The sequence below is a fragment of the Polypterus senegalus genome, chromosome 16 (assembly GCF_016835505.1).
Source record: "Polypterus senegalus isolate Bchr_013 chromosome 16, ASM1683550v1, whole genome shotgun sequence".
Classification (NCBI taxonomy): Eukaryota; Metazoa; Chordata; class Cladistia; order Polypteriformes; family Polypteridae; genus Polypterus; species Polypterus senegalus.
The window spans coordinates 90461283-90484953 of NC_053169.1; the positions used below are offsets into that span (position 1 = coordinate 90461283).

Sequence of the window (23671 nt, forward strand, 5' to 3'; positions counted from 1 at the left end):
GGAGACTGCCAAGTTACTGAAAATAAAGCATTTAAAACCTCGTGTATCATCCTCAAACCGATGGGCTAGTGGAGAGATTCAATCAAACTCTCAAGCAAATGCTACGTAAGGTAGTCAGCAAGGATGGGAGGAATTGGGACCAACTCCTCCCCCTTGTCCTCTTTGCCTACGGGAAGTCCTCAAGCCTCTACGGGTTCTCTCCCTTTGAATTACTATACGGAAGACAGCCCCGGGGCTTATTAGATATTTTAAAAGAGGGCTGGGAAGGGGAGGCACAGCCCTCCACTAACATTTTGGAGTATATCGCCCAGTTGCGCGATAGATTTGATGTAATAAGACCTATACTAAAAGTCATATCGAGGAGGCACAATCAGCACAGGCCGCCTGTATGACCGTGGCACGACTCTCCGGGAGTTCCAACCGGGGGATCGCGTCATGGTATTGGTTCCTACTTCACACTCTAAACTGCTCGCACATTGGCTAGGCCCCTACGAAATTAAGGAGAGGAAGGGATTGGTCGACTATTTGGTGAAACAGCCCAATCGCCGACCAGCTGAGCGAATATATCATGTAAACCTGCTGAAACCGTGGAAGGAGAGGGATCCCGATCCCTCCTCCGACAGCCCTGCTCTCTCTTGAAGTAAGTGCCCTTAATTTCGTGAACAGCTATCTCCCAGACAGAGACAGGAGCTCAAGCAGCTATCCGCTCGGTCCCAGAGGTGGTAAGTGAACAACCAGGTCGGACCTCTCTGATTGCGCATACATAGTGACTGACCCGGGGGTGATCGTCCGTGAGCGACCCTACAGACTCCCGGAGGCAAAGAAAGTAGAAGTGGAACTGGAAATCAAGCGAATGCTGGCACTAGGAGTGATCGAGGAAAGTAGTAGTCCCTGGTCCAGCCCCATCGTCTTGATTGCTAAGCCTGACGGCAGTTGGAGGTTTTGCAATGACTTCCGTCGGCTCAACCAAGTTTCCGATTTGATGCTTATCCCATGCCTCGCGTGGGCGACCTCCTCGAGACTGGGACCAGCCAAATTCTTGACTACACTTGACATGACAAAGGGGTACTGGCAGGTTCCTTTAACGGAGTCCGCAAGGAAAAACCGCGTTTAGCACTCCTAGCGGACACTGGCAGTATCGTGTCCTTCCATTCGGGTTACACGGGCCTGCGACTTTTCAGCGTCTGGTGGACAAAGTGCTCCGCCCCATAACTCGCTCTGTGCTGCCTATCTGGATGACGTTGTCATCTATTCCAGCACCTGGAAGGAGCACATACAGCAGGTCACAGCAGTATTACGGACATTGGGAGAGGCCGGGCTCGCATCAACCCCAAGAAATGTTACTTGGGTTGAGAGAAGCCAAATATTTGGGCTACCTAGTGGGCGGGGTACTGTGAGGCCACAGTGTTCCAAGTTGCAAGCCATAATGGCCTGGCCCGTCCAAAAACCAAGCGGCAAGTCCAATCCTTTCTCGGTTTGGCGGGTACTACCGCCGGTTTGTGCCTCGTTCTCCGAGAGCGGCGCCTTGACCGACTTGACAAAGAAAAGAGCTCCTAATACGGTGGTATGGTCTGATAAAGCGGGGCTGCATTCAGTGACTTAAAAGGGCTCTGACTTCAGCACCTATCTTAATCTCCCCTAACTTCTCTCTCCTTTGTCCTCCAGACGGACGCCGGACACAGGCTTGGGAGCCGTGTTGAGCCAAAGCGCCGACGGTGTTGAACACCCGTTATGTACCTGAGCCGGAAACTGTTGGACCGGGAGACCAGGTACGGCGGTGGAGAAGGAGGCTTTGGCGATCAAATGGGCGGTGACGCAGCTGCGGTACTACCTCTTGGGTCGCGTGTTCACTCTGGTGACGGATCATGCGCCTTTAAAGTGGATGGCCCTTCACAGGGAGTCGAATCCGCGGGTCACGAGGTGGTTTCTTGACCTGCAGCAGTACAAATATACGCTCGTTCATCGACAGGGGTCCCTTCATGCCAACGCCGATGCCCTCTCCCGGGCCCACGACCTCTCGGTGCAGGTCGCCCGACCCGACGGGTCTGGGCTGAGGGGGGAGTCTTGTCACACACGTGTGCATGGGAAGCAGCTGAAGGGCTTAGACAATACTGTTTATACATCTGCCCGGGGGGTACGCTGACGCTCTTTCTGAGTTCTCTGCAGGTCTTACCCGGGAAATCCCACCAGGAGCCGCCATTTCCAGGAAGGACACACCACCTCGGTTCCGCCCCAAGAATGAGGTCACTTCCGGTTCCGGCCCCAAGGGTGATGTCACTTCCAGTTCCGGCCCAGAGGACGACATCATTTCCGCCCTCTGAGCTATAAAGCTCACTGCCTTTGCTTAGGCAGGCAGTTCTGTTTTGGACTCTGTTGTGTAACAACTGTTTAAATATGCCTCAAAGACTTTTGCAGCCGGGAAACCGAATTAAACGGGTGGCTGCCCCAAACCTTTCTACGTCTCTGGTCTCCTCTTCTTACACTGTAAAGGAGGAGTTCCTGTTATTTTGTGAGAATAGTTCGACTTCAGGCAGGAAATACAGGGCTTTTTTCCGCCAAGAGCACAGCTAATAAAAGGCTTCCATCACTTCACCATATGGACATTCAACCAGACCTACAGTATGTCTTAACCTTTCATTGGAATTAATTTAAGAATTTACATGACATCTAATGTTATTGTGACTCTTTCTGGGATATTTTCAGAAGGGTATATTTCTCCTGTCATGTCTCTGCAACATCTTTCTATAACTACAGTGCACCCAGAAAGTATTCATAGCGCATCACTTTTTCCACATTTTGTTATGTTACAGCCTTATTCCAAAATGGATTAAATTCATTTTTTTCCTCAGAATTCTACACACAACACCCCATAATGACAACGTGAAAAAAGTTTACTTGTGATTTTTGCAAATTTATTAAAAATAGAAAAATTGAGAAATCACATGTACGTAAGTATTCACAGCCTTTGCCATGAAGCTCAGAATTTAGCTCAGGTGCATCCTGTTTCTCCTGATCATCCTTGAGATGTTTCTGCAGCTTAATTGGAGTCCACTTGTGGTAAATTCAGTTGATTGGACTTGATTGGGAAAGGCACACACCTGTCTATAGAAGGTTCCACAGTTGACAGAACACAAACCAAGCATGAAGTCAAAGGAATTGTCTGTAGACCTCTGAGACAGGATTGTCTCGAGGCACAAATCAGGGGAAGGTTACAGAAAAATTTCTGCTGCTTTGAAGATCCCAATGAGTACAGTGGCCGCATCATCCGTAACTGGAAGAAGTTCAAAACCACCAGGACTCTTCCTAGAGCTGGCCAGCCATCTAAACTGAGCAGTCGGGGGAGAAGAGCCTTAGTCAGGGAGGTGACCAAGAACCCGATGGTCACTCTGTCAGAGCTCCAGAGGTCCTCTGTTGAGAGAGGAAACCTTCCAGAAGGACAACCATCTCTGCAGCAATCCACCAATTAGGCCTGTATGGTAGAGTGGCCAGATGGAAGCCACTCCTTAGTAAAAGGCACATGGTAGCCTGCCTGGAGTTTGCCAAAAGGCACCTGAAGGACTCTCAGACCATGAAAAAAAAAAATTCTCTTGTCCGATGAGACAAAGATTGAACTCTTTGGTGTAAATGCCAGGTGTCATGTTTGGAGGAAACCAGGCACCGCTCATCACCAGGCTAATACCATCTCTACAGTGAAGCATGGTGGTGGCAGCATCATGCTGTGGGGATGTTTTTCAGCGGCAGGAACTGGGAGACTAGTCAGGATAAAGGGAAAGATGACTGCAGCAATGTACAGAGACATCCTGGATGAAAACCTGCTCCAGAGCGCTCCTGACCTCAGACTGGGGCGACGGTTCATCTTTCAGCAGGACAACGACCCTAAGCACACAGCCAAGGTATCAAAGGATTGGCTTCAGGACAACTCTGTGAATGTCCTTCAGTGGCCCAGCCAGAGCCCAGACTTGAATCCGATTGAACATCTCTGGAGAGATCTTAAAATGGCTGTGCACTGACGCTTCCCATCCAACCTGATGGAGCTTGAGAGGTGCTGCAAAGAGGAATGGGAGAAACTGGCCAAGGATAGGTGTGCCAAGCTTGTGGCATCATATTCAAAAAGACTTGAGGCTGTAATTGCTGCCAAAGGTGCATCGACAAAGTATTGAGCAAAGGCTGTGAATACTTATGTACATGGGATTTCTCAGTTTTTTTATTTTAAATAAATTTGCAAAAACCTCAAGTAAATTTTTTTTCACGTTGTTATTATGGGGTGTTGTGTGTAGAATTCTGAGGAAAAAGTGAATTTAATCCATTTTGGAATGAGGATGTAACATAAGAAAATGTGGAAAAAGTGATGCGCTGTGAATACTTTCCGGATGCACTGTATGCATATTAATGAAGCAGATCCCTGGTATGCTTTCCTGGGGTGAAATTGTGGGTTTTGTGGCATTTAAAGTGTCATCCTCTTCCTCCCTTTGTTTGTATCTCTCTTTTGTAGATTTTATGACCACACATTGTACCAGTGGATAAGCTTTGATCCCTGACTAACTTTAGTTTTTCAGGATATATAAGGTTACGTTTCTAAATGCCAAGGGGAAGATAAGTATGTTTTTCTTCTGGAATGCTGTCCATGCATTTCTACTACAGTGGAACCTCAGGTCTTGAACGTCTCAGAACATGTACAAATCGGGTTACGACCAAAAAGTTTGCCAAACTTTTGCATCTGTTCACGACCAGACACACCAGTTTCCCTTCCGGTTTGTACGTGCCGATGATTTCTGCACGTGTTCAGTCTGTCCCTGTGCAGCGAGCGAGCGCGAGAGAGAGCGCGAGAAGGCAGTTAAAGAATGCACCGGCTTGTTTCTAAACAGACTGCAAGGTTAGTTTTCTCTGTTCAAGGTTTTCTCAGTGTTATTCAATGTTTTTACATTTAGTTTACTATTACACTGTGTATTCTATGGTATAATTAACTATTTTTGTGCTTACAAATCTTTAAAAAAAATATATTTACATACAGCTCAGGTCCGGAATGGATTAATTGCACTTACATACAATCCTATGGGGGAAATTACTTCCGGTCACAACCAAATCGGGTTGCGACCAGAGTTTTGGAACGAATTGCGGTCGTGACGCGAGGTTTCACTGTATTCGTTATTTTGCCTTTTGTATACTTTTATTCAATTTTATTACTGTATATAATTTTGAGTCTGCTATTAAAAGATCATCAATAATTGTACTGGCTATCACTCTTCTATCATTTTTAACAGTTAGAGCCCCTTTAATTGTGGACATATGCTGGGATTCAGCCCCTGAGGTTCGCAGCATGAAAATTCCTGCTCAGTGAGTACTCTTTAATAGTTAGGCATTGAATTAAATGCAACACACACATTTTATGTTAAGCTAACTAGCCTCTGTGGTTTTATTTTTTTCTCCAGCCGTCTGGAGTTTTTTTTTTGTTTTTTCTGTCCACCCTGGCCATTGGACCTTACTCTTATTCTATGTTAATTAATGTTGACTTATTTTATTTTCTTACTGTGTCTTTTATTTTTCTATTCTTCATTATGTAAAGCACTTTGAGCTTTTTTGTATGAAAATGTGCTATATAAATAAATGTCGTTGTTGTTGTTGTTATTCTAAAACACACACTAAAGAATGGCATTTAGCCTCCAAGGTTGCACATGCAATATTATGTGTGTGACACATGTTAAGACACCTACTAGGCCTCTGAAGTTTTATTATGAGCACACGCTACTTAAACAGCCTTAACCTTTGAAGTTACAGATAAAACGTTCCTATCAGTTATAGTTGTATTGCTTTCTAGGGGTATATAAACCAAAGCTTTGCAAACGAAGGTAAGTCAAGCTAACACAATTATTAAAGTTAAACTTAGAACTAATTTATATAATAAAGGTAAAATTGGTCTTTTAGACCAAAAGCAATAAACTGGAGATAGTTTAAGGGTACACGTTCCTGTTCTGTCATTATTTAGGAGACGTGAGCCTATGCTGGAATTGGGTGTTAACACCTGAAATTAAACTCTCGCCCTCTCAGGTCAGCAGACCAGATGCTTTTACTTGTTCTTACGACACGATGCAAATTCAGAGGTGATCGGGCTTTTTCAGTTGCAGGTCCAAAACTCTGGAACAATTTGCCATTGCACGTTAGGCAGACTCCTTCACTTGCTGTCTTTCAATTTTATTTAAAAACACACTTTGACTCCCTGGCCTTTGACGCAGTGTGAGATGTTGACTATCTGTGTACTTTTTCATTATGAATTTCTTCAGCCCTTATGTGTTTCTGTTTCTTTTACCCTTTGGTTATTGTGTGTCTTATGTGTGGGGTTTTATTATACAGCACTTTGGTCAGGCTTGATGTTGTTTTTAAAGTGCTTTATAAATTGATAAATCAATCAATCAGTCAATCTGTCTAAATTCAGAGTCAAGTAAAAAATGCCTACAGAAAAACAATAAAGTACTTAGTGAAAAATTAATATTAAAAAATTAGTAACATCTATTTAATTTTTCTTCTACATTTAAGCACTTTTGTATAACAAAATTATAAAGAAATTAGACTATTTGTTGTTACAATTATATGCAAAAATGTATTTTCCTGTATAGCAATCCCTTCTTTGTGCCCTATTGTTAGTTTAGTTTCCTGCTACTCATTAGTCCAAAATGCTCTGTAAGGTGGCAGTTAGATGGATATGTTTCAAAATATTTCTTTAAACATCATTAAAATACAGACATCAGGAAATGTTCTAATCAACAAAAGGATTATTTTAACCTGTAAATAGGTCTTCGGAACAAGACCCTTCTTTCCGGCAGAGTTTTCAGCAACCCACCAGCCATCAGGTTGCTTATTAAGAATGGTCAAAATTTCACCTTTCTAAAAATAAAAAATATATATACATATAAGGTTAACATTTATAATTATTGCAATTTCATTCAGTTATAGCACACTTTATAATACATACAGAACAAAGTTATAAAACAACCAAGAATTACAACTTTAATATAATTTTGAAAGAAACAATAACCAAATATAATTATAGTATAAGTCATTTAAATATATCTTGAACTTTACATAAATGAAACATGTGCACTGTTTTTGTTGTGCAAAGTGCTACCCAATATGTTAGCGCACCAAGAATCATTTCTGTGGATAAATAGGACTGTTAGCTTTTCTCTGTCTTTACCTAGCAGGCATATCGTGAAACTCACATAGACATGATATAAATTCAAAACTAACAGAGAGGAAACGACTGCTATATGTAGAAACTAACGGGCTTCTACTTACCTTAAAATCAAGATCTTCTGCTTGCTCTGCTTTAAAGTCACAGACTGTCATATAGAGTTCCGAAGACTGGGACTTTTCAGCTGACCCTTTGTTATCCTCCTTATCGTCCTCATCTTCACTGTCCTCACTTTCCTCATCTTCCTCCTCCTCTGCCTGGGAAGAGCTTGGTGCTCCATTGCTAGAAGCAAAATAAAATACTTTCTTGAACATTGAATAATTGTTTTAAATGTGCACAGTATACGGTGTGTTGAACGTGACTGATAGGAATCTTTAAATCATTTATGAACAGCAACCATATGTAAAAACGTACTTCAACAGTTACATATTTGTTAAAACTTACTTGCCATCATTCTGAGAGATTTTGTCCACATTTAAATACTCTGTCACTGCCTGAAGTTGCTTTAACATTTTGAGGAGTCGTTTTTCTTCGTCCTCTTTTCTCTGATCATAATTGCCAATTGGTGCGGGCTCATCCGCCTTTGCAAAACAAAAGTTAAAAAAATGAGAAAAACCTGCAGACTTTCATATATACAGTGGTGTGAAAAACTATTTGCCCCCTTCCTGATTTCTTATTCTTTTGCATGTTTGTCACACAAAATGTTTCTGATCATCAAACACATTTAACCATTAGTCAAATATAACACAAGTAAACACAAAATGCAGTTTTTAAATGATGGTTTTTATTATTTAGGGAGAAAAAAAATCCAAACCTACATGGCCCTGTGTGAAAAAGTAATTGCCCCCTTGTTAAAAAATCACCTAACTGTGGTGTATCACACCTGAGTTCAATTTCCTGATTACTGCCACACCTGTTTCAATCAAGAAATCACTTAAATAGGAGCTGCCTGACACAGAGAAGTAGACCAAAAGCACCTCAAAAGCTAGACATCATGCCAAGATCCAAAGAAATTCAGGAACAAATGAGAACAGAAGTAATTGAGATCTATCAGTCTGGTAAAGGTTATAAAGCCATTTCTAAAGCTTTGGGACTCCAGTGAACCACAGTGAGAGCCATTATCCACAAATGGCAAAAACATGGAACAGTGGTGAACCTTCCCAGGAGTGGCCGGCCGACCAAAATTACCCCAAGAGCGCAGAGATGACTCATCCGAGAGGTCACAAAAGACCCCAGGACAACGTCTAAAGAACTGCAGGCCTCACTTGCCTCAATTAAGGTCAGTGTTCACGACTCCACCATAAGAAAGAGACTGGGCAAAAACGGCCTGCATGGCAGATTTCCAAGACGCAAACCACTGTTAAGCAAAAGAACATTAGGGCTCGTCTCAATTTTGCTAAGAAACATCTCGATGATTGCCAAGACTTTTGGGAAAATACCTTGTGGACTGATGAGACAAAAGTTGAACTTTTTGGAAGACAAATGTCCCGTTACATCTGGCGTAAAAGGAACACAGCATTTCAAAAAAAGAACATCATACCAACAGTAAAATATGGTGATGGTAGTGTGATGGTCTGGGGTTGTTTTGCTGCTTCAGGACCTGGAAGGCTTGCTGTGATAGATGGAACCATGAATTCTACTTTCTACCAAAAATCCTGAAGGAGAATGTCCGGCCATCTGTTCGTCAACTCAAGCTGAAGCGATCTTGGGTGCTGCAACAGGACAATGACCCAAAACACACCAGCAAATCCACCTCTGAATGGCTGAAGAAAAACAAAATGAAGACTTTGGAGTGGCCTAGTCAAAGTCCTGACCTGAATCCAATTGAGATGCTATGGCATGACCTTAAAAAGGCGGTTCATGCTAGAAAACCCTCAAATAAAGCTGAATTACAACAATTCTGCAAAGATGAGTGGGCCAAAATTCCTCCAGAGCGCTGTAAAAGACTCATTGCAAGTTATCGCAAACGCTTGATTGCAGTTATTGCTGCTAAGGGTGGCCAAACCAGTTATTAGGTTCAGGGGGCAATTACTTTTTCACACAGGGCCATGTAGGTTTGGATTTGTTTTTTCTCCCTAAATAATAAAAACCATCATTTAAAAACTGCATTTTGTGTTTACTTGTGTTATATTTGACTAATGGTTAAATGTGTTTGATGATCAGAAACATTTTGTATGACAAACATGCAAAAGAATAAGAAATCAGGAAGGGGGCAAATAGTTTTTCACACCACTGTAATATAATTAGCCTTGGAATGCCCCTTGGCTAAGATTAAAAAAAAAAATGAAAAATTGCAGCATGTCCTAAATCCTCATATGTTTCATAAAGATCCTCAAAATAGTTTTAACAACAAGCAAGTTGATAGGAAAAGCTTGTTTTAAGCAAAAGAAAATGAAAACATGGTGAAATGATTCAATACATGCAGAAAGTATTTTAAACCTACACATAACTCGACAATGGTACTATAGCATATTAACTGGTCCTTTAAAATTCTTCTTTCTTTATGATGAATGGAAGAGAAATTTTAGTGGAAAACTGAGGAAACACGTAGAACAATTCACAGTATGTGCTGTTTACTCCTCAGAGCAGTTGCCTCAATGTCGTGTGTATCATGGTCTTGTAAGCAGCAGAACAAGTGTAGCAAAGAATTAAAAGATAGCAAACAACAGAAACATAAGTAAAGTTAGACCTCTTATATCACTGAAAGATGCTGAGAAATTAGTTCATGCGTTTGTTTTTAGTCGACTAGATTACTGTAACGCACTCCTCTCTGGACTACCCAAAAAAGACATCAATCACTGAATGCAGCTGCTAGAATCCTAACTAGGAAAAGAAAATCTGAACACATTTCTCCAGTTTTGATGTCACTACACTGGTTACCTGTGTCATTCAGGATTGACTTTAAAATTCTGCTTATGGTTTATAAAGCCTTAAATAATCTCGCCCCATCGTATATATCGGAATGTCTGACACCTTATATTCCAAATCGTAACCTCAGATCCTCAAATGAAGGTCTCCTTAGAATTCCAAGAACAAAGCTTAAAAGAAGTGGTGAGGCGGCCTTCTGCTGTTATGCACGTAAAATCTGGAATAGCCTGCCAATAGGAATTCGCCAGGCTGATACAGTAGAGCACTTTAAAACACTGCTGAAAACATATTACTTTAACATTGCCTTTCTATAACTTCAATTTAATTTAATTTAACTTAATCCTGATACTCTGTATGTTCAATTTCCTCATAATAACTATTCATGGTGGCTCTAAAATCCGTACTGACCTCTACTCTCTTTTCTGTTTCTTTTTCCGGTTTCTTTGTGGTGGTGGCCTGCGTCACCTCCACCTACTCAAAGCTTCATGATGCTCCAACAATGATGGACGGATTAAAAGGCAGAAGTCTACGTGACCATCATCATCATCAAGCCCTTCCGTGAGAACCCTAAATCCAAAGTGGACTGTTTCATTTATGTTAGGTAGAATGCCCAGAGAGGACTGGACAGTCTCATGGTCTGGAATCCCTACAGATTTTATTTTTTCTCCAGCCGTCTGGAGTTTTTTTGTTTTTTCTGTCCCCCCTGGCCATTGAACCTTACTCTTATTCGATGTTAATTAATGTTGATTTTATTTTGTTTTCTTACTGTGTCTTTCATTTTTCTATTCTTTATTATGTAAAGCACTTTGAGCTACTGTTTGTATGAAAATGTGCTGTATAAATAAATGTTGTTGTTGTTGTTGTTGTTGTAGAATGAACCTACTGCATTCTGTAATATTTACCTATAGAAGACAAATTTTAAAAGTGGAGAAGTGGTTAAATTTGAGGTGTCAATAAATCTAGACCCACTCAAAGTCAGTATTGGGTCTGCACATTCATCCTTTGGGTTTCATCCCATATTGGTTTCTCTAATTTGGTGCTGGATGAGTGTGAGTGTGGCTGTGTTCATGAATGTGCCCTGCAATGCACTGGTCCCTCCATGACATTTCGTTCCTGCATTGTGCCCGATACTGCTGGGATTGGCTTTTTATTCTAAAAAAGATGTATACTGTAAATGCTAAATGCATTACATTTATTATTACATTAAAACCAAGATGAAGAATACAAATGAATGTGATAGGCTCATTTTATAATGCAGTACAGGATATTATTTTTAAATAAAAGAATCTACCAGTGATAGAATTGATTGGCTATTACCAGTAAATATTTCTATGGCTGCAATTGGCCACACCATTTTGAACAGAAAAATAAGTGTCATCTTAAACATGTGGCTAAAGCCGCTAAGGCATTGAATTTAGAACCACAAGGCTGTCAGGTTAATTCCTGCTTCTTATACTGTATGATGTGTTACTCTGGGTAAAGAACCTAACCTACCAATGCTCCAGGTATAAAAAAAATATTTATTTAAAAATATAACAATATCACTAAACCCTGAAAGTGCTCATTTAAAAAAATGCTATATCAAATAAAAGGTTGTTTGCTTCTTTGTTTAATTTGTAACCTGGTGCAGGTAACGAAAATGTTGGAAAAATCAATGTTATCTAAATTTTCAATGACATCTTTGGATATTCCTCTAAAAACGTATTTAAACTTAGTGGGTGATTACTATTGCAATGATTTATCTTTGTTATTTGTGCAATAAATCAACCGGACAAACAAAGGTTAAAAACAAAAGCAGACTTTTCTAAAAGTGGCGATAAGACGCGGAGTCGGGGGTTGATGACCTGCACTAATGATTTTTCTCCCTCTCCCATAGACCAGCAGAAGGAAAGCCTACTTAGAACTCCACCCACCTCCCTTGCCTGACCACGCCCTCCTACAGACCTCACTTCCACCTAAGAACCCGCCTCTTCCTGCACAACTCCTATAAGACGGATCCTTCCACACTTCACTTCAGTCTTATGTTTGACTCAGTCCGTGTTAATCACTCTAAATTTGACTCTTTGTTTGTTTCGACGACAATATATGGGATGGATCCCCCAAACCTTTCTGCTTTGTTCCGTTTCTTTTACAATGGATACTTCCAATTCCCCCAAATAATTCAAGTGCTGGCTGTTCTTTGATGTTAGGATTATAACATCAGATTTTGTAAAAACACTTCAATGAAAACATTTAGTAAGACATTTGAACTGTGTTCATTTATGGTAAGATGCAATTGGCACCATTACAACTATAGCATGCAGTGCTGGATTTTTATAAGTAGCTTAATAAATTCTGAAATAGATCTTAAATGAGCTCCATATATGTGACATCTTATAATAAGACAAATTACTGAGAATGTATCACTGGAACTCTTACAGTTTACAATCAGTAAAGCGATACAATGGTGATATGTGATTAAGCCTGACTGAAGAGATATTCACTATGGATTTAAAACAAGTAAATTTAAATATATGACCAACCGGGACATTTAAATATTTGTTCAACTGGGACAACAAACACCCGGCAGCCGACTTTGACACAGTATTATATTCTCCATGTACACTGATTAATTTTTAAAATGTTGCAGCATACTATAAATAGTATCTGGTGTTTTCAATGCACATGTTAAGTCAATTTAACACACATATACCAACTGAAGTTTGAGGATAACATCTGCAATAAGTCACTTACTTAAAAAAGGCGGTCTTCAAGATTGAAAATATCCATAATTACATATACCACACAGGACATTACATGGTAAAATTATGAAACCAGTGGTCGGTCAGAACATTATAAAAATACTTCACTCTCTTTACCCTCACTTTTCACTTACTGCTTGATGACACAGTTAATTCTTACCTTTTGCAGATTCTGTAAATCTTTCAAAGTTTTCTCAGTTGACTTTTGCAACTCAGTAGTCCTATAAAACACATTTTTATTTAAATTAAGCACTGCCTTAATGTTTAATAACAGCTAAATGAAACAGTTACAAACTTTGCTATATTATTTACTACTATATACGTTTCTAAATTAAAGCTTTTCTGTTAAGACGCCCTAATAATTGTATATATAAAAGAATATATTATTATGCATTTGAATTGTATGTATATATTATTAAACAGTAACTATAAACAAAGTATAAAAGGTCTGTTTTTTTTAGCATGTTATTATGTGATGTTTTAGCAAGACTTCTATATTTACCTTCCTATAGAAGTGAAACCTTTGAAGTACAGTAGAGGTAGTTGCTGCCTAAACAAGGTGTCCCATCTTGTTCATGGAACCATTGTCACTATTTGTGATAATTTTGACCTCGATCACTTTTCTGACCAGGATCATTTTTACCTGTTTGCTTTAAGAAGAGCATCTGCTCTAGGTAAAATCTGTGTGGCTTTATATTTCTTTCCTGTTCCAATAAAAGATTAAAAGTACCCCATGGAAACTTTGAACTCTCTAAATGTATATACTCCTTCCCACATCTGTGTTAGCTACAATTAAATCACAGACTGATCTTATGGACAAGTCCTCTCTTCAGCTTACATCTTGTGTGACAGCTAGCTCTTCACGTTTATTTCCTCTATAATCATAACACTCAGCTGAGGTGGCCACCAGTGGACATCATTCACAATTTTAACTGTACGCCTAAGAAACAAAATGGACAAGTGCAGTCTGGGATGTAAGTGAAAAAGGGGGTTAACATGTAAGGTCTAAAAACACTTCTTATTTATTAATAACTAGGGGCCTCCGCCCCCTGCTTGCTTCGCTCGACAATCCCCCGGGTTTGATTCACCGGATATACAGTTTAAAAAGATTATTTTAATTTCATTCATTTTTTATTTCTTCATATTTGACAGTAATAAAGCTGTAGTGAATGAGTTATTCCCTCTCCCCAGGTTGCGCGCTTTAAGCAAGCTGCCTCTTGTGCCGTGCTGCGTGGTCTGCATGTCGTGATGCTCATCGATCATTTAATAGCCCGTTAAGCAGCTGTCCTTTGTGTTGCATGATCTGCATGTTGCGCTGCGCGTCGATCATTTAAAAGCCTGTACAGCAGCTGTCATTTTGTCTCACTTCCTTGTCTTGCGTGACGTTAAATTGTCTCAGAGAAAGTACTGTATTTGTAAGTAGGGCGTGACGTGAAAAAGTCACCATTTCACGGGTCTTGCTTCCTATTGTAATGTCTAGTCTCGCGTGACTTGAAAGTGTCTCTCCGAGGTCATCACGTCTCAACCCAAATTTTTTTTATATAATAGATAGATATATTTCTCATTGCTAATGAATGTTGCTTTATAGCTGTTTCTTTTTTAATACTGTATATAACAATAATGATAATAATAATAATACATTTTATTTAATCGTAGGCGCCTTTCTAAACACTCAAGGACACAGAACAATAGATGAAACACACATTATAAATAAAATTAAAATACAAAATTTAAAATCAGACAGAGCAATTATAATCAAAGAGAAAAAGCAGTCTTAAACAAATGAGTTTTAAGTTTAGATTTGAAAAGTGAGAATGAATCGATATTTCTAAGCTCATTTCTAATTGATCATTTAAAAGCCTGTACAGCAACTGCTGCTGCCGTGCTGTGTGATCTGGATGTCGCGCTGCGTGTCGATCATTTAAAAGCCTGTACAGCATCTGTCCTTTTGTCTCAGAGAAATTGTTTGTAAGTAGGGCGTGACGTGCAAGAAGTCTTGCGGGACTTCAAAGTGTCTCTCCGAGATGATGAAGTCTCGACCCAAGTTTTTTTTATATAATAGATAGATTTATAATTGAAAAAGGGGGTTAATATATATTGAACTAAAACACTTCTTGTTTATTAATAATTTATAACTAAAAAAGGAGTTAATATGTATTGGACTAAAACCACTTCTTACTTATTAATAACTAGGAGGCTCCACCCACTGCTCGCTTCACTCGCCAAACCCGGGGGCAGGCGCTGGGCCCCCATCTATCCCGCAGCTGAGCCGCTTTGTTAGAGAAAGTGATTGTATTTAAAAATATGGTACAAGCCCCCCAGCGCCTTTGGTGCCCAACCCCTAGTTGCAGCTTAGTAGGCCGTCACATGACTTTCTTTATATTTTAGTTTATAATTTAAAAACGGAACGAGAATCTGAAAATCTAACAAAATCATGTTAAAGTGCAATAAATTCTGAAAAGAATGATACCAAACATATATATGTAGGTTTTAAAATTAGCCAGATTTAAAGTGTGACAAAAAACGTGACATAAAAACCGTCACATAAAATCATTGCACTTTTAGGCTTAGGATTTTATATATATATATATATAGAGTAGATTTATAACTAAAAAAGGAGTTTAATATGTATTGGACTAAACACACTTCCTATTTATTAATAATTTATAACTAAAAAAGGGGGATAAAATGTATTAGACTAAAAACACTTCTTATTTAATAATCATGTATAACTAAAAAAGAGGGTTAACATATATTAGACTAAAAACACTTCTTATTTATTAATAATTTATAACTAAAAGACCTAAACATTTAATTTAACTTAATAATACAGAATAATATGTGTACATCTAGGAATAGTAGCTTAGTAGTAGTTTAGCAGCTGGAAATAAACAAAATGTGAAAAATATTGGAGGGGTGAATATTTATGTAATCATTGTATTCAATAAAATCTGCCACTGGCTTTTTTAGCATAACTGTCAGCAGAAACAAAAAAAAAAAGAAAACAGAAACACCTGTGAAAATACTCCACTTTTTTTGCAGGAAAGGTAGCATCTGGTTGCTGAATTTCTTGAAGTAAGCTGTCCACCTATAATAATATAAAAAACTGGAAATTAGACTTTGTCTTTCTCTTTTTTTTCACAAAAATGTAATAATTCCACACATAATCCATTCCTGTAGTAATGTACACATTGCTGTCATATGTTACAATTAAACACTAAGGTTATGTTATTTTTGACACTTAAATATATACTGTCAAAATTATTATGTAATTATTATTATACTTATTATGCAAACCATAATAAGTATAATAAATGAGAACAAACTATTCAGTTGTTAATGCTTGTTCACTTAGCTAGAAACTAAATAATTACAATTATTCATTCACATACTTTTTGCCTTAATAATCTTTTGCAGATTCCAATGACTATTTGTATTGGGTGTAAAAATATTGCTTTTCACAGTTTGTTAAATAAGGCTCATAATATTTAATTTATTTGATGTGTTGAGATAGGAATGTGGGATTATTTAGATAATATGCAGCTTTTAAGTTAATAGAATAGAATACACTGGAAGCTCTTATAGGAAAAAGCTGAGAATTGAATATGGCTGGGATGAGCAAATGTTTCCAGAGAGAAGGCCGTTTGAGGGCTGATGGGATATAGACTGATGAACAGACTGATGTTATATATGCAAATACTTAAAAGCAAACTCAAGGATTCACTTATATCGTGTCAGGGTTAAGAGATTGTTCAAGGTTTAAGCTTGAGATAAAATAGTATGTACAGGCGTGTAAGAAGATATAAATGATTGAGACCTTTTTAATTAGCATATCATTGTGTTAGCTACATAGTAAAGACAGGAAAATAACAAGACCATTGATAAGTTATCAGTTGTTCAGTTTTAACATGATTCAGTCATCAAGGTTCAGCAGAACAAAGAATCTGAGTCAGTTTCAAACCGAAGGCTGTGGACCGAACAAGATTAACAATTCCAGTTTTCAAGATTACCTTTAAATTGCCTAGTCTTTAAATAAACAAACAGATAACTGAAGGTGTTCTTCACCTGTTACATAAATGTAGTCTGATACTGTATAAATGTATATATGAGAGAATCATGGAAAACAAACAGCTGTCAGGAGGAACAAAAAAAACAAACAAAGAATAACAAGTAAAAAGTGGGACTTAAAAGGACACACAGTGACTAAACGCAAATCTCCATGCTCAGCTGTGGTTCAATTCTCCCGGTGCTCCTGCTGTAATACTCCACCTCTGTCTTTCCAAATCAAAGTCTTTCAAGAGAGCAGCTCCATGTCGCTTCCACATCTTACACTAAGGCCAATGGATTTCTGTGAACGTAAGGGTCTCGGGTGCGTGCTCTTTTTCTCACCCCTGACCACCCTCATGAGCAGCCTGCACAGCATTCTCTGTCTCTGCCTCTCAGCTCCGGTCAGCCAACGTTACGAGATTTTTACGTTTTTGTTGAAATTCTTTTTCCTGTGATAATTTTTAGAACAGTTTTAGATATTGGCAGACTAAAACAGAATAAAATACAATAAAGATGAATTTTAACAATTATTAATAATAACTAGGGGGCTTCGCTCTTTTGCCTCTCAGCTCCGGTCAGCCAACGTTACGAGATTTTTACGTTTTTGTTGAACTTCTTTTTTCTGCGATACTTTTTAGAACAGTTTTATAAATTGGCAGACTAAAGCAGAATAAAATACAATAAAGATGAATTTTAACAATTATTAATAATAACTAGGGGGCTTCGCTCGCCCACCCCCGTGTTTGGTTTACCGGATATTCAATTTAAAGTGATTGTTATTTTCATGGGAATTGTTACATATGCATTATTATCACTTTTACTTTAAAAAAATTTTGTAAAAAGAATACTTGTCATTTATTCCTGGCCCTGGGCGTGGTTATATCTCTTTCTCGCAGAATGTATAACGCTGCTCGCGTTGTGAAGGGGGGTGGCTGAACGCATGCTAAGGAGATGCCGTCGGATCATCTGCTGTCTTTCTGCTGCTGGTGAGCTGCCTGTTCTGCTTGTCACATGTCGTTGTTTAAAGAGCTGGGAGCGCATGATGCGTGTCTGCCAAAAGCAATCCAACAACTGCTTGGTTAGATATCTGTGAACTTGTTTTAAATGATGGCTCACTGCCTTGTCTCGCGTGACGTTGTAAAAACAATACATGTCCTTTATTTCCGGCCCCGGGCCTGGTTAAATCTCTTTATCGCAGGACGTATAACGCTTGTGTTGTGAAGGGGGGGCAGCTGCTGTTGTGCTGGCCGTCGATTATTTTAAAGCCTGTACAGCCGCTGTCCTTTTTGCCACTTTGTGTGTCTTCTGCTCGCCTTGTTACGAGGTGGGGTTAGGGTGGCTGAATGCACGCCAGGAGAAGTTGTCGGATCATCTGCTACGAGCTGCGTGTTTTGCTTGTCGTTTGTCATTGTTTTAAGAGCTGGGAGCAAGTTAAAGTGTCTCTCGTGGGACTTCAGATTGTCTTCTGAGAAGATCATGTCTCATCTCCCTAGTCTGCCTCCCCAAGATTTTTTTTTATAATAGAGAGAAATGCATGTTGTCACACACGTGTGCATGGGAGGCAGCTAAAGAGCTCCAAAAAAGGATCATTCCATGCCAGACCAGGGGATGGCAGAGTGCACTGATCCCTTCTCTTTTTCCTTTTCAGACCAAACACGGGAAAATCCACCTGGGCTTGATGGCATCACTTCTGCTTCCTGCCTCGATGATTTCATTTCCCCTGCCCAGCTTTAAAACCACTATGTTTTATCTACCTGCCACTTCAGTTTTGGACTGATGTCTATAAACACCTGTTACACCAAATCTTCGCTTTTGACAGCCAGTTTCAAGTATACAAGTGGCTGCCCCAAACTTTTTGTTCTAAGTGGTCTGAATCCTTTCACAATGTATCTAACATTTAATTGTAGTATTAACATTAATCAACAGCAGGAAGCTACAGTTTTAGACATCATTTTTTTTTTTTTTGGTTTTGTAACATTTCCCCCTATTTTGAATATTAAAATACAGGAGTAGGCTGAATTTAAAAGCAGAACTATAAAGTTATCAAAACTGGAACTCAACATTGACAATAATGATCCTATAAAACATAACAACTGTCATCCTTCACAATTGACTTTGAGTAAACTTTCTTCTATTTTGAGCTGTAGTTATATGTAACTTGAGTTATTTTTCTGTTCTTTTGATCGGAAACTCTTATGTAACCGTATATGTTTTGTAAATGAAAAATACCAAAATTTTAGGCTTTCTGATTTTTATTTCTTATCAAACCATAGTACTGTTCTTACATTTAAAACTAATGAATTAAAAAAGTATGTGATGTGAATATGAAAAACTAAAAGACAACCACATAACAAAATCTCTGTAATCACTTGCTTAAATCACCAAATGCAGGGGTGGGAAATGTCAGTCCTGGAGGGCCACAATGGCTGCAGGTTTTTGTTCCAACCAAGTTTCTTGATGAGAAGTCAGTTATTGCTGATGAAGCCCTTATTGCTCAAGTGACATTTTGATGCTTCATTTTAGTGGTCTTGCTTGTTTCCCCCACCCTTAATTGCTTATTTCAATCTTAAACCACTGCATTCACTGTTTTAATGGCTCTTTATCAGCAATAAGATACAACTGATAAAGAAGTCAGCAGTTCCCCCATCTTGCTTTTTTCCATTTACATATGTGTATGTTCATCACGCATTATTTGATTTAATAAAACACTTAAAAGAAAATGTGTCAGGTTGAAAATGATCACTTTTATGGCATCAAATCATTTGGATGACATCCTTGGAAAGGAAAAGAACTTACTTTGTGCAGACTAACAAGCCATAAAATTAAATAAGGTCTGAGATTGGCAAAGATTGGTTTCGAATTAAGCAATTGGGTTGGAATGAAAACCAGTAGCCAGTGGTGTAGCGTAGTGGGGGCGGCACTTTTATGGGGCGGCAAAGAATTACTGTACATTTTAGTCTTTTAAATTGAAATACCTAAATAAGGGGGCAGCAAAATTTTCCTCCACCCCGGGCTGACAACCACGCTACGCCACTGCCTGTAGCCACTGTGGCCCTCCAGGTCGACATTGTCCACCACTGTCCTAATGTAATATTGGGGACAGGATGGGAGTTACAAATTCCTACCTTTAGCTGTGCCGAGTTAGGAGATTCCGTACTTAACAATTCAAGACTGAAAGAAAATGGGGATGCTACAAAATAGTTAAATTCCTGGATGTGGTATTCCATATAAAAAGGCCAAAGATGCCTGGCTTCCATGTCAAATTTAATCACATACTGTACTTGTCAATAGAGTGCTGTAGTTAAGCCTTTGCTTTGATTAATAGATTTACTATTACAGTATATAAATCATCAGTGTGACTACTGTTAGAAGTAACCAAGATCCAAGATCATGCTTTGTCTCATTGTGTTCAGTTTAGGGAGACCTAAGCAGATGGTCCAACATTTTGCAGGGCCTTTGACTTAAAGTGTGGATACTACTAATTTGATTTAAAACACTACTATATCATTCAAAGGGCAAAATTGTGGGTACTTGTAAACTTAGTGCGGGTAAATTTAAATATGACGGAATTACAACATCTTTGGCATATCGCTTAAATGCAGAATGTACATGGTGCCACTGATAAAAACTCTTAACATTAGGCATCAAAATATTGTCTGGAGCAGATAATAGTCCTTGAATGTACACTTTGACTTATGTCCATGAATGAAACAAAACCTAAAAGCATTAACTACTACTATTTTATTTCACCTTGGGATTAATTTTCCCCTTGGGAGTATGTGAATTTCCCCTTGGGATTAATAAAGTATCTATCTATCTATCTATCTAATTGCAAAATGGATTGCATCAGGCTACAGACCTCTAAACATAGTTGAAGTTACAGGGCTGAGGCACATCATCTGGCAATTCTTACATACATAGGAAAACTGTGTTATATATGTTTCTGTTTTGCGATCAAAACAGGAGCACCACTTTGCCTGGGAGCCTATGATGCTGGTAAGACCATAGACATAGAATTACTAGATGCCACATGACCAGCAGAATCGTACGTCAATGTCGCCGCCATATTGCGAGTGGCACTGCTGTGGAGTGAAGTAATGGATAAAGATGCCTCACACATGTGCTGCTTGAGAATGTACAAACCACTGTACGCTCCAAACCAGATCCCAGGGGATTACATTTCATAGGTAAGGCTGAACAATTGTTTTGGTTATATTTGGCCATTAGAAAACCCTGTTTTATAATCTTAGCACTCAAGGTCACCTTGCAATAAAATTAAAACATTAGTAAAATTAAAACAAGAGAATGATAAATCAAAAAGCAATAATAAGCAAACAAACAAAGATAACTGGCAGTAACAGTGCAAAATTCACAATTGGTATGCCAGTTTGAAAAGGTAAGTTTTGAGGGCAGTTTTAAAATGTGTTATTGAATCGAGCTGACGGATATGAGAGGGAAGAGAATTCCCGAGTTGAGGAGCACCAGGAGAGACGCTCGAGCTCCCATAGCACGGAGTCTGATGTGTGGTACAGAAAGTCGAGCTGAAGATGAGGATCTGAGTGAGTGAGAGGAGTGTCAGTCTGGAGGAGATCAGTGAGGTTGTGGAGAGCTTTAAATGTTCAGAGCGGTATTTAGTATTGTATTCTGTAGTTAAAAGGGAGCCAGAGAAGTTGAGAGAGAATCGGTGTGATATGTTCAGTGGATTTAGAACAGCAGGTTATTATCCTGCCAGCAGAATTTTGAAGAAGTTGTAAGCGATGGATACGTTTTTGTGGGATGTCAGATAGAATAGCATTACAGTAATCTATACGTGGGGGGACTCGGGCATTAACCGATACTTCAGTACTGTGTTGGGTAAGAACAGGACGAAGTCTAGAAATGTTTTGGAGATGGAAGAAGGCAGTCCGAGAAATGTTACTTATATGGGAGGAATTATTTAATAGTAATAATAATAATAATAGTAATAATAATTGCCATTATTAGTGTATAAATGGATATAAATAATTGCATTTAAACGATTCGCCAAAATCTGTTGTATGTAAACGATACTGTTTTAAACGTTATTGTTTTTTAACCCGGTTTCCATGTCTACATGTATTAGTTTAAATGGTACTTTTGCCACTCGCACGCGCTGATGTATCGTGTCGACTGGGCACGCGGCGTGATGTATCGTGGATCGACTGGGCAAATGGACATGCGCAGTGAATGCGGCGTCTATCTATATATGTCTATGGGGTAGGTACTAAGACAGAGGAGAGGACGTCTTGGAGGCAGGAGCAGGGACACTGTGGCGATCTCACCACTAAGGATTTTTAAACAATGCATACACTACACGCAGAGGTCTATTAGTATTGTTTTATTATTCTATTTACATGTATTTATTTTTAATTAAATAAGTGATTAACTTGTGTTAGTAGCATATTGTGTGTGTGTGTGTGGTGGTGTGAAAGGGGTGGGGGTGGGTAGACAGATTTCCTTGCCTGGGGCACCAAGCAGGACAGAAAGGCCCTGCCGTTATATAAATCAAAACTCACACCAAGCCGAATTAAAGACACGTCTTTGGAAGTTAACAAAGGTTTCTTGCAAACACTCAACCTGCAAAAGTGATAGTGTGTAAGCTCTCCACAAAATGCCTGAACCGGGGCTCGGACTGCAGCCCCTGGTACTACGAAGCAGCTGCGTAAAATCCGTATCTCCGGAGACAATATTAAATAAGTATTCCGACAAAATACCGTATAATCAAGAATGTAAAAAACGGCGAAGTGCTGTACTTCACGGCTACTGTAGATAATGTCTGTAAAATATAAAATAAGCATAAAATAACACAAACATTACCTGCTTCTTAAGTTCATCTGCAGCTCTCTGCAGAGTTTGCAGCGGCCCCTGTCTCTTCATAGACATTTTTAACACAATTCAGTTAAAAATCATAAAGTAAAATGCAAAATATATATTTAGAAAAAAACAACTTCTAAAACCATGGCCTTTATATAGTTATGTTGCCAACCATGCAGACGCTTCTGGTCGCTAAGACAGTCGTCGCGACAACTAGATGATGTCAGTAGAGTGCGACACGTGACCAGACCGGGCGGAGCAGCCATTTTGTAGTACGGAGCGAAAAGGTAACGGATGTCGGCAACATTTAAGTTTCCTTTCTCTGTATTTTTTGCGTGCGATTAGGCTTTCTTTAGTGATGGGTTGGCGAAGTCGTCGAAAGAAGCCCCGTGAAGCTTTTGAAACTTCTTCCAGATTGTGCCGAAAAAAGATCCAAAAAGATCATTTGAAAATAGTGACATCTTGTGGGGTGCAGAAATCATAGCAGTTATGAGCCCGAAACAGCCCAAGTAGCCATCGCGCATGTTGATCGCATACCTGTAGTTACATTCGGGCAGGTGCAGTCTTTGTGTTCATTTTGATCTTATTATAATTATTTGGTTATTAGTTCTAATGATGTAATGTGTTGCCTTTAGGAATAGTGTAGCACCGCACCAGCGAATACCTGCCGTAAGCGCCGATGGATTCTCGCGCCTTACATCACTCTTTTAGGTAGCTCACTTATCCTTAGAAGGTCCGATTGCTGCTGCCGCACTAGTCGGAATTAATTTGAGACTTTGGCAGATTTCCTGTTTTTCTAGGCTTCTCTAAAGATGACATTAAAGCTGCACATTTGTATAACAGAATGCTAACAAATACTGCTTGCTACTCAGCGCCGTTAAACAACAACAATGTACCCGCCACCGATTCATAATTATTTTATGTGACAACTTTTTCACGTTAGAAGGATTCTTTCTATGAGGTAATGTAAAAGATTAATATTTTTTCCAACAGTGGG

General features: G+C 39.1%; 1 protein-coding gene across 3 annotated transcripts in view; it reads right to left on the reverse strand.

Annotated features, from left to right (window-relative positions):
* The window catches only part of nphp1 (nephronophthisis 1), a 65073-nt gene extending 42058 nt beyond the window's left edge, over positions 1–23015 (reverse strand). Inside the window, exons 1-6 of one of the 3 annotated variants that reach the window (XM_039738304.1) lie at positions 22678–23015; positions 15810–15883; positions 12956–13016; positions 7631–7767; positions 7291–7468; positions 6778–6879 (exon numbers count right to left, since the gene is read on the reverse strand). In XM_039738304.1, coding sequence (XP_039594238.1) covers positions 6778–6879; positions 7291–7468; positions 7631–7767; positions 12956–13016; positions 15810–15883; positions 22678–22743 — 618 coding nt within the window. In that variant the 5' untranslated portion in view covers positions 22744–23015. Of the gene's footprint in view, positions 1–6777; positions 6880–7290; positions 7469–7630; positions 7768–12955; positions 13017–15807; positions 15884–22677 lie in introns of those variants that run through there. The other 2 variants (XM_039738305.1, XM_039738306.1) reach the window with 2 other exon arrangements.
* Between the last annotated feature and the right edge of the window lie 656 nt (positions 23016–23671).